Source organism: Narcine bancroftii, chromosome 2 (assembly GCF_036971445.1).
Source record: "Narcine bancroftii isolate sNarBan1 chromosome 2, sNarBan1.hap1, whole genome shotgun sequence".
Classification (NCBI taxonomy): domain Eukaryota; kingdom Metazoa; phylum Chordata; class Chondrichthyes; order Torpediniformes; family Narcinidae; genus Narcine; species Narcine bancroftii.
This window is the reverse complement of record NC_091470.1, coordinates 81445018-81462813: the sequence shown is the minus strand read 5'-3', so window position 1 is coordinate 81462813 and position 17796 is coordinate 81445018. Positions and strand designations below refer to the sequence as shown.

At 50.1% G+C, this 17796-nt stretch overlaps 2 protein-coding genes across 5 annotated transcripts in view; both read left to right on the top strand.

Annotated features, from left to right (window-relative positions):
- The first annotated feature begins 2573 nt into the window (after positions 1 to 2573).
- LOC138752884 (basic salivary proline-rich protein 3-like) lies at positions 2574 to 3920 on the top strand. Its single transcript, XM_069915496.1, has one exon. It carries the CDS (start codon positions 2574 to 2576, stop codon positions 3918 to 3920), a length of 1347 nt encoding a protein of 448 aa, XP_069771597.1.
- eif2ak4 (eukaryotic translation initiation factor 2 alpha kinase 4) overlaps positions 3745 to 17796 on the top strand; it is a 147936-nt gene continuing 133884 nt past the window's right edge. For all 4 annotated transcript variants that reach the window (XM_069917246.1, XM_069917245.1, XM_069917244.1 and 1 more), the window contains exons 1-2: positions 3745 to 4033; positions 5180 to 5295. In XM_069917246.1, coding sequence (XP_069773347.1) covers positions 3920 to 4033; positions 5180 to 5295 — 230 coding nt within the window. In that variant the 5' untranslated portion in view covers positions 3745 to 3919. The remainder of the gene's footprint in view (positions 4034 to 5179; positions 5296 to 17796) is intronic.

The window sequence follows — 17796 nt, the reverse complement described above, 5'->3', positions numbered from 1 at the left end:
TCCCCAACCAATCCCCCTCCATGTCATCTGGAAGTCCATATTTGATGTGTGATACCTTATCAAGTTCTCAACATTATACCTTCATTCATCCTGCTAGTAACATATAAAAACTTGCTACAATTTCCAAACATGATTTTCCCCTATCCAAGTAGATCCACATTTACTCCAGCTAAAACTGAGATAGTCTAGTTATCTCAACAGTGATGGATTCCAGTAACTTCATATAATCCCAAATGGAGTTAGTGGCTGTGGGAGGTCTGGAATTGATCACCATCTGGGTAGAGGAGTGTAGGATATGACCGAGAATGAGTGAAGATAACATGCCACAGTTTTAACTATTTATCGGCAGACAGGCTGCTGTTACGTCCTTAAGCAGAGGTTGACCTCCGGTTTCTAGCTCTTTTTTGGTCACTCTGTATACACTGATTTTTTTTCTCTCCGTTCCTGTGGATGAGCTTCAGTTAAAGAGTTGGGGTAAGAGTCTGTTATGGATGTCCATGGCCCCAATGACCTCCAACATCTTGAAAGAGGTAAGTGGCAGTGGGCTGGCTGTTCAGGTGCCAGAGGGATTGTATCAGGCCGGGAAGGTGAAGTGGACTGTACATGACATTCTAGACCTACGGGTAAGTTGGGCTGACTTTCACCTCCATTGAGAGGGCACACTTTCTCTCAGGATCCAAACTGGAACAGAGACCTTGTAGGTCAACCTTGCATTGAACTCTGTGAAGGAGGTGGAGTGCTGGTCTGTGAGAGTCACGTCTTGTAGTGGAGAGATCATGACAACCACATGGTGGCACAGCCAGGCTCCTATTCAGAGGACACATTGCATGCCAATCACGGCCGGACTTGCCCCAAGCCATCAAGATGACCCTCGTGATTGGCCCAGGAAGCCTGCCTGGACTTAGCCCTGACCTTCACCTAATTGGCCAAGGTGAATCACTTAAGCTGACCCCTGCCGAGCTCCTGCACTTGGATTCAAGCCATTAGTTACAGCAACCTGCCCCCGAGTGATTGTCTCCCAATACTTGCTGCAGGATTATAAAGGACCATGCTTAGCTTTGCTCTCTCTCTTGACTCCTCATGGCTGTATCACCTTCTGTATTGGGTTGGGATGAGTCCCGAGGCCAGTTAGAGCTGTGTCCGTACAGGTCAAGGGGTGGGGGACGTAGCGTTACCTTGATCGAATTGTTTACTATATGTGTGTTTGTGCCATTCCCAAGTTTTGTCGGTTTTCCTTTTTTCCCCACAGTGCATATTCATCCCCTTGCGCACTGTGTATTCAAGTTAATTTTGCGTTTAAATTCCATTGTTTCCTCTGCATCTCTTGAGAATAAACTTGTGCTTTGTACCTCGATCTCGGTCTGGTTCTTAACCTGTGAGACCCACACGAACCTTCACTTATAACACATCTCTACCTGTGAAATCAAGCTCAAATGGTCAGAATCTGCTCTCCATTTTTTAGTAAATGAAAATGTTTTTTTAAAAAAAAACACATGTTCTGGAAATCTGAAACAAGATCAGGAAACGCTGAAAACACTCAGCAGGCCTGACAAACTAGGAATAACTGCCAAAGTGTCTTTAACCTGAGACATTAACGGTCTTTTTATGACCTGCTGAGGGTTTCCAGCACATTCCGGTTTCATTCTGCCTTGTTCCTTTTTTCCAAGAAGGTAGGATGCATGGACAGACGCTTACGTGAAGCCACTGATTGTCTCATTACTGCTACTCCAGCAGTTGAAGAATGAGGCTCCTCACTGCCTTCTTAAGGACAGGTGAGAATGGGCAATAAATGCCACCCTTGACAATGGACCCAAATCATGAACACAAAACTTGGATTCCAGAAATCCTGTGTCAAATGTCTCAGAGGGTTCCACCACTCTGGTTGTCATGTACAGTTAACTGTGAAGGGGAAGTGTTGGGTGTCACTGGCAAGTGGCTGGAACGTGGTCATGGTTGTTCAACAAGAGATGCAGACGGAAGTGATAGGACTGCAAGCCTGTCTATTTTCCACCTAGTTTTCCAAAGCAGTCACCCCCTAAACACAGCAGGAACAGTGGGTACATATTATTAATCCAATGTGTGCTGAGTCAAAAATGACCTTAACTGGCCTTAACTTAATGCAAGGTTGACTCTTTGTGAAGATTCCAATGATTCACTGAGTTCTATCCCCTTTTACAAATCATGATTCCATTCACCACACGAAGGAGGAAGAGGGGCCTGGTAAAGTTACTGGAAATAACTGGGACATACTTTCAAGTGAGCACCCAGATCTTGGTTGGTTGTGGAGAGAAGGAGCCATCCTAATGAATTCTTGAAAATGGGTAAACACTTATGATGACACTGGGTTGGGGCATGCTAGAGGGAGGGGGACAGCCAGGGGAGGCGGGTAGGTCAGGGGAGAGTGGATTTCCAGGGGTGGCAGAGTGTAGGGATCATGAAGGGGACTGGGGCTCAATGCAGGGAGACAGAGGGGATTAGAGTGCAAGGGGCCCAGGGGGGGGGGGAGGAGAGCATGCAAGGGGCCGGGGGGGGGGGGGGGGGAGCATGCAAGGGGCCGGGGGGGGGGGGGGAGCATGCAAGGGGCCGGGAGGGAGGGGAGAGCCGCAGGGGAGCCCCGAGGGGGGGGGGAGAGCGCAGGGGAGCCCCGAGGGGGGGGGGAGAGCGCAGGGGAGCCCCGAGGGGGGGGGAGAGCGCAGGGGAGCCCCGAGGGGGGGGGGGAGAGCGCAGGGGAGCCCCGAGGGGGGGGGGGAGAGCGCAGGGGAGCCCCGAGGGGGGGGGGGAGAGCGCAGGGGAGCCCCGAGGGGGGGGGGGAGAGCGCAGGGGAGCCCCGAGGGGGGGGGGAGAGCGCAGGGGAGCCCCGAGGGGGGGGGGGAGAGCGCAGGGGAGCCCCGAGGGGGGGGGGAGAGCGCAGGGGAGCCCCGAGGGGGGGGGGGAGAGCGCAGGGGAGCCCCGAGGGGGGGGGGAGAGCGCAGGGGAGCCCCGAGGGGGGGGGGAGAGCGCAGGGGAGCCCCGAGGGGGGGGGGGAGAGCGCAGGGGAGCCCCGAGGGGGGGGGGAGAGCGCAGGGGAGCCCCGAGGGGGGGGGGGAGAGCGCAGGGGAGCCCCGAGGGGGGGGGGAGAGCGCAGGGGAGCCCCGAGGGGGGGGGGGAGAGCGCAGGGGAGCCCCGAGGGGGGGGGGAGAGCGCAGGGGAGCCCCGAGGGGGGGGGGAGAGCGCAGGGGAGCCCCGAGGGGGGGGGGAGAGCGCAGGGGAGCCCCGAGGGGGGGGGGGAGAGCGCAGGGGAGCCCCGAGGGGGGGGGGAGAGCGCAGGGGAGCCCCGAGGGGGGGGGGGAGAGCGCAGGGGAGCCCCGAGGGGGGGGGGGAGAGCGCAGGGGAGCCCCGAGGGGGGGGGGGAGAGCGCAGGGGAGCCCCGAGGGGGGGGGGGAGAGCGCAGGGGAGCCCCGAGGGGGGGGGGAGAGCGCAGGGGAGCCCCGAGGGGGGGGGGAGAGCGCAGGGGAGCCCCGAGGGGGGGGGGGGAGAGCGCAGGGGAGCCCCGAGGGGGGGGGGAGAGCGCAGGGGAGCCCCGAGGGGGGGGGGGAGAGCGCAGGGGAGCCCCGAGGGGGGGGGGGAGAGCGCAGGGGAGCCCCGAGGGGGGGGGGAGAGCGCAGGGGAGCCCCGAGGGGGGGCGAGCGGGCGGGCGGGGGGGGGCGAGCGGGCGGGCGGGGGGGGGCGAGCGGGCGGGGGGGGGGAGGGGAGCGGGCAGGGATTGCCTGCCGCGGAACCGGAAGCCTGGACTGGGGAAGATCCGCTGTGGGCTCTGGTTCCGGAGCGGACGGGCTGTACCTGAGGCCGCGGCGCCGGGGCCTGCCGTTATGCCGAGGGCAGGGAGCTGCAGGCGGAAACGGAGCCACCTGACTCGAGAAGCGAGCCGGGTCGTGCGGTAATGAACCTGCCGGAGGCGGAGAGCCGAGAGGACACCCAGGAGGCCGAGGTCCAAGCGCTCAACTCCATTTATGGGCTCGACTTCGTGGACATGCGGGACCAGGATCCGTGGAAGGTGGGGAGGGGTGTGGTCGAGGCAGGTGGGAGGAAGGTGGGGAGGGGGGTGGTCGAGGCAGGTGGGAGGAAGGTGGGGAGGGGAGTGGTCGAGGGAAGTGGGAGGAAGGTGGGGAGGGGGGTGGTCGAGGCAGGTGGTCGAGGGAGGTGGGGAGGGGGGTGGTCGAGGGAGGTGGGGAGGGGGGTGGTCGAGGGAGGTGGGGAGGGGGGTGGTCGAGGGAGGTGGGGAGGGGGGTGGTCGAGGGAGGTGGGGAGGGGGGTGGTCGAGGGAGGTGGGGAGGGGGGTGGTCGAGGGAGGTGGGGAGGGGGGTGGTCGAGGGAGGTGGGGAGGGGGGTGGTCGAGGGAGGTGGGGAGGGGGGTGGTCGAGGGAGGTGGGGAGGGGGGTGGTCGAGGGAGGTGGGGAGGGGGGTGGTCGAGGGAGGTGGGGAGGGGGGTGGTCGAGGCAGGTGGGAGGAAGGTGGGGAGGCAGGTGGGAGGAAGGTGGGAGGCAGGTGGGGAGGGGGGTGGTCGAGGCAGGTGGGAGGAAGGTGGGGAGGGGGGTGGTCGAGGCAGGTGGGAGGTAGGTGGGGAGGGGGGTGGTCGAGGCAGGTGGGAGGAAGGTGGGGAGGGGGGTGGTCGAGGCAGGTGGGTGGAAGGTGGGGAGGGGTGTGGTCGAGGCAGGTGGGAGGAAGGTGGGGAGGGGGGTGGTCGAGGGAGGTGGGAGGGAGGTGGGAGGGAGGTGGGAGGAAGGTGGGGAGGAGGGTGGTCGAGGGAGGTGGGAGGAAGGTGGGGAGGGGGGTGGTCGTGGGAGGATGGTGGGGAGGGAGATGGGAGGATGGTGCGGAGGGAGATGGGAGGAAGGTGGGGAGGGGGGTGGTCGAGGCAGGTGGGAGGAAGGTGGGGAGGGGGGTGGTCGAGGCAGGTGGGAGGATGGTGGGGAGGGGAGGGTGGTGGTCGAGGCAGGTGGGAGGATGGTGGGGAGGGGAGGGTGGTGGTCGGGGAGGGTGGTGGTCGAGGAAGGTGGGTGGTCGAGGGAGGTGGGAGGGAGGGGGCTGGTCGAGGGAGAGGAAAATGGGGAGGGAGGGGGATCTAGTTATCCTTGTTTGTGGGATCAGGGCTTTTCCTTTTGCTTCTACTAATAAATCGAACCCCTTGTTTCTGTCCCAGGTGAAACGCCCCCCTGAAGTCTGTATTGTACTGCACCCTCGGGGGCTGATCAGTGATAAAGAGAGCCACGTTGCAGTGGACTTGCACATAATTTGCCCACCCAACTACCCAGATGTGTGAGTTTTTCGTTCCTGCTGTGTCAGGCCTTTTGAAATCTGTGGCTGTACACCACTAGGAAAAAAATTGTTATTCCCCCTGACCCCTTCCTTCCCCCTCCCCCCACCCCCGTCCTCCTTCCCCCCCCCCCACCCCCGTCCTCCTTCCCTTGTTTGTAAGTTCATGTCCAAAATTTTTCGTGCCTTCCGTTGCCTTCTGGACCTCCTTGGTAGTGGTATAGGGGTGGGGAGTGCGGTCTGCCTTTCGACCTTTCTTGGTGGAGGTGTGGGAGTGGGAAGTACTAAATGGCCTTGTGGGCTGGGGATCCTCTTGTATGGGATTAGGTCCTGCCATCAAGTCTAGGGTGGTGATATTTTGTGGGGCAGGCGTACCCAGGGTCCTGATTTCCGGGGTGGGTGGTATAGTCCTCTGGGGTAACTCATTGGACGTTCTAGTGACTGCTGCTGCGCTCCTTGTTGATCCATAGAGATCTGTGTTTCCTCCGCGTTGTTCACACATCCAGCCGGGGCGAGATCCCTGGTGGCCACCGAGTTTTCTCTTCCATCTGGGAATGTGACAAAGGCGTACTGAGAGTTTGCGTGCCTAAACTCCACTTGATCCACGAGCGGGTCCGCTTTGTGGGGTCTGCAGTGCTTCTGGAGGAGAACAGGTCCCGATGTCATCATCCATTTAGGCAGCACTGTACCTGTCGTGGCTTTCCTTGTGAAAGAAAAGATGTGGGGTCATGTTAGTGGCAGTACACAACAAAGAATGTATAGAGTGTAGGGCTTTTTTTTTAATTTTTATTTTTCACACTATAAACCACATTGATCAAGATACGTACATTTTCCTTTCCAAATATATACAGTGTCGTTTTCTCCCCCCCCCCTCTTCCCATCCCACCCTCCCTACCTCCCCTCCCATTCATTTAAAGTTCAGAATCTAAGATACATTAAACCCGTCAAACAATGTTGTCACTCAATAAAAACAAACAAGAATTTCCACTGAATCAATTCTTTTCATTCCCTTCTACTTCTGTCATTTTAGGTGGTAGATGTCCCCGGTAGGTTTTCTCTATTGTGTTTCATGTATGGCTCCCATATTTGTTCAAATATTGTAATATTATTTCTTAAATTATATGTTATTTTTTCTAATGGAATACATTTATTCATTTCTATATACCATTGTTGTATTCTCAAGTTATCTTCTAATTTCCAGGCTGACATTATACATTTTTTTGCTACAGCTAGGGCTATCCTAACAAATCTTTTTTGTGCACCATCCAAATCAAGTCCAAATTCTTTGTTTTTTATGTTACTTAGGAGGAAGATCTCAAGGTTTTTTGGTATATTGCTTTTTGTGATTTTATTTAATATCTGGTTTAAATCCTCCCAAAATTTTTTCACTTTCTCACATGTCCAGATTGCATGAATTGTTGTTCCCATTTCCTTTTTAGAGCGAAAACATCTGTCAGATACTGTTGGGTCCCATTTATTTAACTTTTGAGGTGTAATATATAGCCTGTGTATCCAGTTATATTGTATCATACGTAACCTCGTATATATTGTATTTCTCATAGTTCCTGAGCATAACTTCTCCCATGTTTCATTCTTTATCTTTATGTTTAGATCTTGTTCCCATTTTTGTTTTGTTTTACTATTTGTTTCCTCGTTCTCCTTTTCTTGTAGTTTAATATGCATGTTTGTTATAAATTTTTTGATTATCATTGTGTCTGTAATCACATACTCAAAATTACTTCCCTCTGGTAACCTCAGACTGCTTCCCAATTTGTCCTTCAAGTAAGATTTCAGTTGGTAGTATGCCAACATTGTATCGTGAGTTATATTATATTTATCCTTCATTTGTTCAAAGGATAATAATTTATTTCCTGAAAAGCAATTTTCTATTCTTTTGATCCCTTTTTTCTCCCATTCTCTAAAGGAAAGGTTATCTATTGTAAAAAGGGATTAGCTGATTTTGCATCATTATTAGTTTTGGTAGTTGGTAATTTGTTTATTCCTTTCTACATGAATCTTCTTCCAAATATTGAGCAGATGATGTAATACTGGAGAATTCCTACGTTGTACCAATTTTTCATCCCATTTATATGTTCGGGTATCTTCTCCCCTATTTTATCTAGTTCTAATCTAGTCCAATCTGGCTTTTCCCTTGTTTGATAGAAATCTGATAGGTATCTTAATTGTGCGGCTCTATAATAATTTTTAAAGTTTGGCAGTTGTAAGCCTCCTTATTTATACCATTCTGTTAATTTATCTAGTGCTATCCTCGGTTTCCCCCCCTTTCCATAAAAATTTCCTTATTATTTTCTTTAACTCCTTGAAGAATTTCTGTGTCAAGTGTATTGGCAATGCCTGAAATAGGTATTGTATCCTTGGGAAAATGTTCATTTTAATACAGTTTATCCTTCCTATTAGTGTTAGTGGTAAGTCTTTCCAATGCTCTAAGTCGTCCTGTAATTTTTTCATTAGTGGATAATAATTGAGTTTATATAGATGGCCGAGGTTTTTATTTATTTGTATACCTAGGTATCGTATTGCTTGCATTTGCCATCTGAATGGTGATTCTTTCTTAAATTTTGAGAAATCCGCATTATTCATTGGCATTGCTTCACTTTTATTTGCGTTAATCTTGTATCCTGACACTTCTCCATATTCCTTCAATTTCTTATATAATTCTTTTATTGATATTTCTGGTTCTGTTAAGTATACTATAACGTCATCTGCAAATAAACTGATTTTATATTCCTTGTCTTTTATTTTTGTCCCTTTTATTTTATTTTCTGTTCTTATCAGTTCTGCTAGTGGTTCTATGGTTAACGCGAACAATAAGGGCGATAGTGGACATCTCTGCCTTGTTGATCTGCTTAAGTTAAATTGTTTTGATATATATCCATTTCCTGTCACTTTCGCCAATGGCCCCTTATATAATGCTTTAATCCAATTAATATATTTCTCTGGTAAACTGAATTTTTGTAGTACTTTGAATAAATAATTCCATTCTACTCTGTCAAAGGCTTTCTCTGCGTCTAAAGCAACCGCTACTGTTGGAGCTTTATTTCCTTCTACTGCATGAATTAAGTTAATAAATTTACAAATATTGTCTGTTGTTCGTCTTTTTTTAATAAATCCAGTTTGGTCTAGATTTACTATTTTTGGTACATAGTCGGCTAATCTGTTTGCTAATAGTTTAGCTATTATCTTATAATCTGTGTTAAGTAAAGATATTGGTCTATATGACGCTGGTGCGAGGAGTGTAGGGCTTCTGGCACAACATCTTGCCATCTGGTAACAGGCAGGTCTTTTGCTTTTAAAGTCAAGAGGACTGTTTTCCAGATGGTGGCATTTTCCCTTTTGACTTGTCCATTCCCCCTGGGATTGTAAATTGTACTGTGGCTGATAACAATCCCTCTTTCGTGCAGGTACTGCTGTACTTCTGCGCTCATGAATGCAGCACCCCTGTCTGTGTGTATGTAGTTCGGGTACCCAAATATGCTGAAGATGAGTTGGAGGCATTTTATAACAGTGAACATGGGATTGCGAAGGGGAAACGGGAATATTCATCTATTAAGCTTAGGAAATAGACATTTCTATTATTGGACGGGAGCGGGCCTTTAAAATCGAGGCTGAGGTGCTCAAAAGGTTTGGTAGCTTTTATCAAGATGGTTTTGTCTGGCCGGTAAAATTGCGATTTGCATTCCACACAGATGGAGCAGTTCTTGTTCACTGACCTCACTTCCTCTACCGAAAATTAGAGGTTTTGGGTTTTAATGAAGTGAAACAGTCTAGCGACCCCTGGGTGGCCCAGCTCATTGTGCAAGCTCTGCAACTGGGACGTGTGGTTAAGGATGGCACAAGTTCCTCTGGACAGCATGTCCGAGGGCTTGTTGAGTCTCTCGGGGCGGTATAGAATGTCGTAGTTAAATGTACACAATTCTATCTGCCAGTGCAGGATTTTGTCATTCTTAATTCTCCCCGTTCTGGTTATCGAACATAAAACCCACAGACTGTTGGTCCGTGACAAGGATGAAGTGTTTGCACGACAGATAATGTCACCAGTGCCTTACAGTTTCCACAATGGCTAGGGCCTCCTTCTCTACTGCTGAAGTGTCTTACCTCTGACCCCTGTAGGGTTCGCGAGAAAAAACCCACTGGAGGGCCGTCTTGGTTTAGGGTTGCTGCCAGAGCCATGTCGGATGCATCCATTTCTACTTGAAACGGGATCGACTCATCTATGGACTGCATGGTAGCTTTAGCGATATGGTCCCTAATGTCCCTGAATGCTCTGGTGGCTGCTGGGTACAGTGGGAAAACTGAGACTTTTATAAGTGGGCGGGCCCTGTCGGTGTAGTTGGGGACCCATTGAGCGTAGTAAGTGAACAGTCCCAAACGTTTTTAGTGTTTTCAGCGTGTGTGGCACTGGGAGGTCTAGGAGAGGGCGCATGCGGGCTGGGTCTGGGCTGATTTCCCTGTTCTGCACTATGTAGCCCAGGATTGGCATCTTCCTGGCGCTAAAGACACATTCGTCCCTGTTGTATGTTAGGTTCTTTTCCTCGGCTCCCGGGAAGAAGCATTTTAAATTCGTGTCGTGATCCTCCTCAGAGTGGCCACAGATTGTCACGTTGTCTAAGTAGGGGAACACCGCTTTCAGTTGGAATTCATCTACTATTTGGTCCATTTCTCTCTGAAACAGGGACACTCCATTGGTGACACTGAAGGGAGTCGCAGAAATTGATACAGCCTGCCGTCTGCCTCAAATGCCATGTAAACGCGATCGCTGTTTCTAATGGGCAGTTGGTGGTATGCTGCTTTCAGGTCTATGGTGGAGAACACCTTATACTGTGCAATGTTGTTGACCATGTCTGGCAGAGGGTAGGCATCTACTTGTGTAAATTTGTTGAATGTCTGGCTATGATCCACTACCATGTGCAGTTTTTCTCCTGACTTTACTACAACCACCTGGGCTCTTTAGGGGCTGGTGCTCTGCTCTATGATGCCCTCCTGTAGTAGCCTGCGGACCTCTGTCCTAATGAAGGCTCTGTCCCTCGGGCTGTACCTCCTGCTCTTTGTTTGCTATTGGTGTGCATTCTTGGGTCAGGTGTGTGAACAGGGGAGGGAGTTCTATGTTCAGGACAGACAGGCTGCAGTGTTGTTTCTTTGTAAGGCGTAGTGGGGGGTGAGGCCCGTTGTGCACTAATGTAATGCTTTCTAACTGGCACTGAAAATCTAACCCCAATAGTACCAGGGCACAGAGGTGAGAGAATACTAGTCATTTGAACCCTTCGTATTTTGTGCCCTGGATTTTTAGAGTAACCCTGCAAAACTGTTTTACCTCAACCGCAAGGCTCCTGGCTGCTAACAGGATCTGGTGCTCACTTGGGCGTGTGGGGAGGGCAAGGCGGTTGACTAACCCCTGGTCAATAAAACTTTAAGTGCTTTCACTATCTAGTAAGCAATTTACCTTTACATCATTAATTTTGATGCACACAGTGGCATCAGATAAATTGTGTGGACTTGCTGATTCATGCGTAGGGAAGCAAGTCTACCGTGTCCTTCCATCCGATAGTACTTGGCATCCTATTCATTTCTGCTTTGTAGCATTAGTCCAAGATGGCCGGCTGCACATGGCATTCTTCTACTTCTGTTTAGAGCTTTCTCGCCTTTCATTAGCATGAAATGAGCCTTGGGGCTTCTGCAGACTTTTGCATAATGCCCATGTTTTCCACAGTTGGAACAGACATTTTCTCTGGCAGGGCAGAGGGCTCTGGGGTGCTTTCTTTGTCCACAGAAAAAGCACTTGGGACCCTCAAGGTGCAGCTGCTGCTGTGAATTCCTGTGAGGCAGCGTAGTTTTCTTTTCGTGGGGCTAGAGAGTCCAGCAGTGTGACGTTTGTCCCAGCCCCAGGGTCCTGTGAGTACTCCTCCAATTCTTTCCTGGTACTTTCTTTCTTTTTTTTTTCACACCATAAATCACGTTAGCCATGATATTTCTTTTCTTTGGCTTGGCTTCGCGGACGAAGATTTATGGAGGGGGTAAAAAGTCCACGTCAGCTGCAGGCTCGTTTGTGGCTGACCAGTCCGATGCGGGACAGGCAGACACGATTGCAGCGGTTGCAAGGGAAAATTGGTTGGTTGGGGTTGGGTGTTGGGTTTTTCCTCCTTTGCCTTTTGTCAGTGAGGTGGGCTCTGCGGTCTTCTTCAAAGGAGGCTGCTGCCCGCCAAACTGTGAGGCGCCAAGATGCACGGTTTGAGGCGTTATCAGCCCACTGGCGGTGGTCAATGTGGCAGGCACCAAGAGATTTCTTTAGGCAGTCCTTGTACCTTTTCTTTGGTGCACCTCTGTCACGGTGGCCAGTGGAGAGCTCGCCATATAATACGATCTTGGGAAGGCGATGGTCCTCCATTCTGGAGACGTGACCCATCCAGCGCAGCTGGATCTTCAGCAGCGTGGACTCGATGCTGTCGACCTCTGCCATCTCGAGTACCTCGACGTTAGGGGTGTGAGCGCTCCAATGGATGTTGAGGATGGAGCGGAGACAACGCTGGTGGAAGCGTTCTAGGAGCCGTAGGTGGTGCCGGTAGAGGACCCATGATTCGGAGCCGAACAGGAGTGTGGGTATGACAACGGCTCTGTATACGCTTATCTTTGTGAGGTTTTTCAGTTGGTTGTTTTTCCAGACTCTTTTGTGTAGTCTTCCAAAGGCGCTATTTGCCTTGGCGAGTCTGTTGTCTATCTCATTGTCAATCCTTGCATCTGATGAAATGGTGCAGCCGAGATAGGTAAACTGGTTGACCGTTTTGAGTTTTGTGTGCCCGATGGAGATGTGGGGGGGCTGGTAGTCATGGTGGGGAGCTGGCTGATGGAGGACCTCAGTTTTCTTCAGGCTGACTTCCAGGCCAAACATTTTGGCAGTTTCCGCAAAGCAGGACGTCAAGCGCTGAAGAGCTGGCTCTGAATGGGCAACTAAAGCGGCATCATCTGCAAAGAGTAGTTCACGGACAAGTTTCTCTTGTGTCTTGGTGTGAGCTTGCAGGCGCCTCAGATTGAAGAGACTGCCATCCGTGCGGTACCGGATGTAAACAGCGTCTTCATTGCTGGGGTCTTTCATGGCTTGGTTCAGCATCATGCTGAAGAAGATTGAAAAGAGGGTTGGTGCGAGAACACAGCCTTGCTTCACGCCATTGTTAATGGAGAAGGGTTCAGAGAGCTCATTGCTGTATCTGACCCGACCTTGTTGGTTTTCGTGCAGTTGGATAATCATGTTGAGGAACTTTGGGGGACATCCGATGCGCTCTAGTATTTGCCAAAGCCCTTTCCTGCTCACGGTGTCGAAGGCTTTGGTGAGGTCAACAAAGGTGATGTAGAGTCCTTTGTTTTGTTCTCTACACTTTTCTTGGAGCTGTCTGAGGGCAAAGACCATGTCAGTGGTTCCTCTGTTAGCGCGAAAGCCGCACTGTGATTCTGGGAGAATATTCTCAGCGACACTAGGTATTATTCTATTTAGTAGAATCCTAGCGAAGATTTTGCCTGCAATGGAGAGCAACGTGATTCCCCTGTAGTTTGAGCAGTCTGATTTCTCGCCTTTGTTTTTGTACAGGGTGATGATGGTGGCATCACGAAGATCCTGAGGCAGTTTACCTTGGTCCCAACAAAGCTTGAAAAACTCATGCAGTTTGGCATGCAGAGTTTTGCCGCCAGCCTTCCAGACTTCTGGGGGGATTCCATCCATACCTGCTGCTTTGCCACTTTTCAGTTGTTCGATTGCCTTATATGTCTCATCCAGGGTGGGAACCTCATCCAGCTCTAGCCTTAGGGGCTGTTGAGGGAGCTGGAGCAGGGCGGAATCTTGGACTGAGCGGTTGGTACTGAAAAGAGATTGGAAGTGTTCTGACCATCGGTTGAGGATGGAGATCTTGTCGCTGAGGAGGACTTTGCCGTCTGAGCTGCGCAGCGGGCTTTGGACTTGGGGTGAGGGGCCGTACACAGCCTTTAGAGCCTCGTAGAAACCCCTGAAGTCGCCAATGTCCGCGCTGAGCTGTGTTCGTTTGGCGAGGCTAGTCCACCACTCATTTTGGATCTCCCGGAGTTTGCGCTGAAGATGGCTGCATGCGCGACGGAAGGCTTGTTTCTTCTCTGGACAGGACGGCTTTGTAAGGTGAGCCTGGTGGGCAGCTCGCTTCTTTGCCAGCAGCTCCTGGATTTCCTGGCTGTTTTCGTCAAACCAGTCCTTGTTTTTCCTGGAGGAGAAGCCCAGTACCTCTTCAGTGGATTGCAGTATGGTAGTCTTCAACTGATCCCAGAGGGTTTCAGGGGACGGGTCCGTGAGGCGGGTTGCAACGTCGAGCTTTGCTTTGAGGTTTGCCTGGAAGTTTCCTCTCGCTTCGTCTGACTGCAGTTTTCCAACATTGAACCTCTTTCTGGGGGCTTTATTGTTCCTGGGCTTTGGCTTGAAGTGAAGGTTGAGCTTGCAGCGAACCAGCCGGTGGTCAGTGTGGCATTCCGCGCTAGGCATGACCCTGGTGTGGAGCACATCTTGTTTGTCACTTTCTCGCACCAGGATGTAGTCCAGGAGGTGCCAGTGTTTGGATCGGGGATGCATCCAGGTGGTCTTAAGGCTGTCCCTCTGCTGAAAAAGGGTGTTTGTAATGACAAGCCGCTGTTCTGCGCAGAGCTCCAACAGGAGGCGCCCATTGTCGTTGCACTTGCCGACGCCATGCTTGCCCAGGATTCCTGGCCAGGTTTCTGAGTCTTTGCCGACACGAGCGTTGAAGTCGCCCAGGATGACAACCTTGTCGGCTGTAGGGGTACGTTGGATGAGGTTGCGCAGGTCGGTGTAGAACTTGTTCTTTTCTGCTGGTTCCGCCTGGAGGGTTGGAGCATAGACACTGATGAGGGTGATGTGACGCTTGTTTTGAAGTGGGAGTCGCATGGACATGATTCGGTCCGAGAGGCCTGTCGGAAGGTTTTCGAGTTTGGAGGCAATGAAGCTCTTGACCATGAAGCCTACACCAGATAGGCGTCGTTCATCCGAAGGCTTGCCAGACCAGTAGAGTGTGTAGCCCGCGCCGCGTTCTTGGAAGCTGCCTACATCTGCCAGGCGGACTTCACTGAGAGCGGCTATGTCGATGTCAAGTCTGAGGAGTTCATGTGCAATGAGGGCAGACCGACGTTCAGGTCGATGGCTGTCAGTCTTATCTAGCATGGTTCTGATGTTCCAGCATGCTAGCTTGAGTTTGTGAGCATCTTTTGAGGGGGAGGACGTGGAGGGGGAGGACGTGGAGGGGGAGGACGTGGAGGGGGAGGACGTGGAGGGGGAGGACGTGGAGGGGGAGGACGTGGAGGGGGAGGACGTGGAGGGGGAGGACGTGGAGGGGGAGGACGTGGAGGGGGAGGACGTGGAGGGGGAGGACGTGGAGGGGGAGGACGTGGACCTGTCCTCGGGCCTGCGCAAAGGAGCTTTTAGGTGGAGTGCAGTGCGCGCAGTACTGGCCCCACCCTTTACACCCATGGTTCGTGTGCCGTGGCCAAGCAAGCTGGGACGTGGCAGCGAGGTCCTTGGGTCGTAGGTTTTATATCGGAGTGGCCTTCTCCTATGCAGGTTTCTTACCCAGGCAGGAGGGGCCTGCCTCCCCTCCTAGGTCGGTCCATACTGCCCGGACCGGGGCCTCCGTCTGCCTCACTCGACCGAGGCCGGGGCCGCCGTCTCCCCCTTGCTCCTGCCCGGATCGGGGCCGCCGCCGTCTACCCTTCGCCCGGACCGGGGCCGGGGCCGCTGCTGCTCTCCCTGTGCCCGGACTGGGGCCGCCGCCTCCCACTCCCTGTCCGGACCGGGGCCTCCGTCTGCCTCACTCGACCGAGGCCAGGGCCGCCGTCTCCCCCTTGCTCCTGCCCGTATCGGGCCCGCCGCCGTCTACCCTTCGCCCGGACCGGGGCCGGGGCCGCCGCTGCTCTCCCTGTGCCCGGACTGGGGCCGCCGCCTCCCCCTTGCTCCTGCCCGTATCGGGGCCGCCGCCGTCTACCCTTCGCCCGGACCGGGGCCGGGGCCGCCGCTGCTCTCCCTGTGCCCGGACTGGGGCCGCCGCCTCCCCCTTGCTCCTGCCCGTATCGGGGCCGCCGCCGTCTACCCTTCGCCCGGACCGGGGCCGGGGCCGCCGCTGCTCTCCCTGTGCCCGGACTGGGGCACAGTCATGATATACACTTTTTCTTTTTCACGCATATACAGTGTCTTTTTCTCCCCCCCCCCTCCCTCCTCCCAAGCCACCCCCCCACCCCCCCTCTCATCCATTTTAGGTATACAATCTAGGTTGCATTAAGCCAGTCAGACAATGTTGTCATTCAACAAAAATACACCAGAAATTCTACTGAGTCCATTCTTTTCTTTCCTTCTCCTTCCATCAACTTAGGTAATGTTTGTTCCCGGTAGGTTTTCGCTATTGTATTTAATGTAAGGCTCCCATACTTGTTTGAATATTTCAATATTATTTCTTAAACTATATGTTATTTTTTCTAATGGAATACATTTATTCATTTCTATATACCATTGTTGTATTTTCAAATTATCTTCCAATTTCCAGGTTGACATAATACATTTTTTTGCTACGGCTAGGGCTATCTTAACAAATCTTTTTTGTGCATCCTCCAAATCAATTCCAAATTCTTTGTTTTTTATGTTACTTAGGAGAAAGATCTCTGGATTCTTTGGTATATTGTTTTCTGTTATTTTATTTAATATCTGATTGAGATCATCCCAAAATTTTTCTACTCTCTCACATGTCCAGATTGCATGAATTGTTGTTCCCATTTCTTTTTTACATCGAAAACATCTATCAGATACTGTTGGGTCCCATTTATTTAACTTTTGCGGTGTAATGTATAGTCTGTGTAACCAATTATATTGTATCATACGTAGCCTCGTATTTATTGTATTTCTCATCGTTCCAGAACATAATTTCTCCCATGTTTCCTTTTTTATCTTTATATTTAAATCTTGTTCCCATTTTTGTTTAGTTTTACCATTTGTTTCCTCATTCTCTTTTTCTTGCAGTTTAATATACATATTTGTTATAAATCTTTTGATTAACATTGTATCTGTTATCACATATTCAAGGTTACTTCCCTCTGGTAAACTCAAATTGCTTCCTAATTTATCTTTCAAGTAGGATCTCAGTTGGTAATATGGCAGCGCTGTATCTCCAGTTATATTGTACTTATCTCTCATTTGTTCAAAGGATAAGAATCTACTTCCTGAAAAACAATTTTCTATTCTTTTAATCCCTTTTTTTTCCCATTTTCTAAAGGAAAGGTTGTCTATTGTAAAAGGGAGTTGCTTATTTTGCGTCAATATTAGTTTTGGTAATTGATAATTTGTTTTATTTCTTTCTACATGAATCTTCTTCCAAATATTGAGGAGATGATGTAATATTGGAGAAGTTCTATGTTGTACCAATTTTTCGTCCCATTTATATAATATGTGTTCAGGTATCTTTTCCCCCATTTTATCTAATTCTAATCTCGTCCAGTCTGGTTTTTCCCTTGTTTGATAAAAATCTGATAGGTATCTTAATTGTGCGGCTCTATAATAATTTTTGAAGTTTGGCAATTGTAAGCCTCCTTGTTTATACCATTCTGTTAATTTATCTAGTGCTATCCTCGGTTTCCCCCCTCTCCATAAAAATTTCCTTATTATTTTCTTTAACTCTTTGAAGAATTTTTCTGTCAGTTGTATTGGCAATGCCTGAAATAAGTATAGTATCCTTGGAAAAATGTTCATTTTAATACAGTTTATCCTTCCTATCAGTGTTAGTGGTAGATCTTTCCAATGCTCTAAATCGTCCTGTAATTTTTTCATTAGTGGATTGTAATTGAGTTTATATAATTGGCCTAGATTTTTGTTTATTTGTACACCTAGGTATCTTATTGCCTGCATTTGCCATCTGAATGGGGATTCCTTCTTAAATTTTGAGAAATCCGCATTATTCATAGGCATTGCTTCACTTTTATTTACGTTTATCTTGTAACCCGACACTTCTCCATATTCCTTCAATTTCTTATATAATTCTTTTATTAATAGTTCTGGTTCTGTTAAGTACACTATCACATCATCCGCAAATAGACTGATTTTATATTCCCTGTCTTTTATTTTTATTCCTTTTATATTATTATCTATTCTTATCAATTCTGCTAGTGGTTCTATAGCTAGCGCAAACAATAACGGTGATAGTGGGCATCCCTGGCGCGTTGACCTGCTTAAGTTAAATTGCTTTGATACATGTCCATTTACTGTCACTTTCGCTAACGGTCCCTTATATAATGCTTTAATCCAATTAATATACTTCTCCGGTAAACTGAATTTTTGCAATACTTTGAACAAATAATTCCATTCTACTCTGTCGAAGGCCTTCTCTGTGTCTAAAGCAACTGCTACTGCAGATGCTTTATTTCCTTCTACTGCATGAATTAAGTTAATAAATTTACAAATATTGTCTGTTGTGCGTCTTTTTTTGA

What these genes read in the sequence shown, in the direction of transcription:
- LOC138752884 (XM_069915496.1), top strand. Translation starts at nt 2,574, where the DNA reads ATGCAAGGGGCCGGGAGGGAGGGGAGAGCCGCAGGGGAGCCCCGAGGG.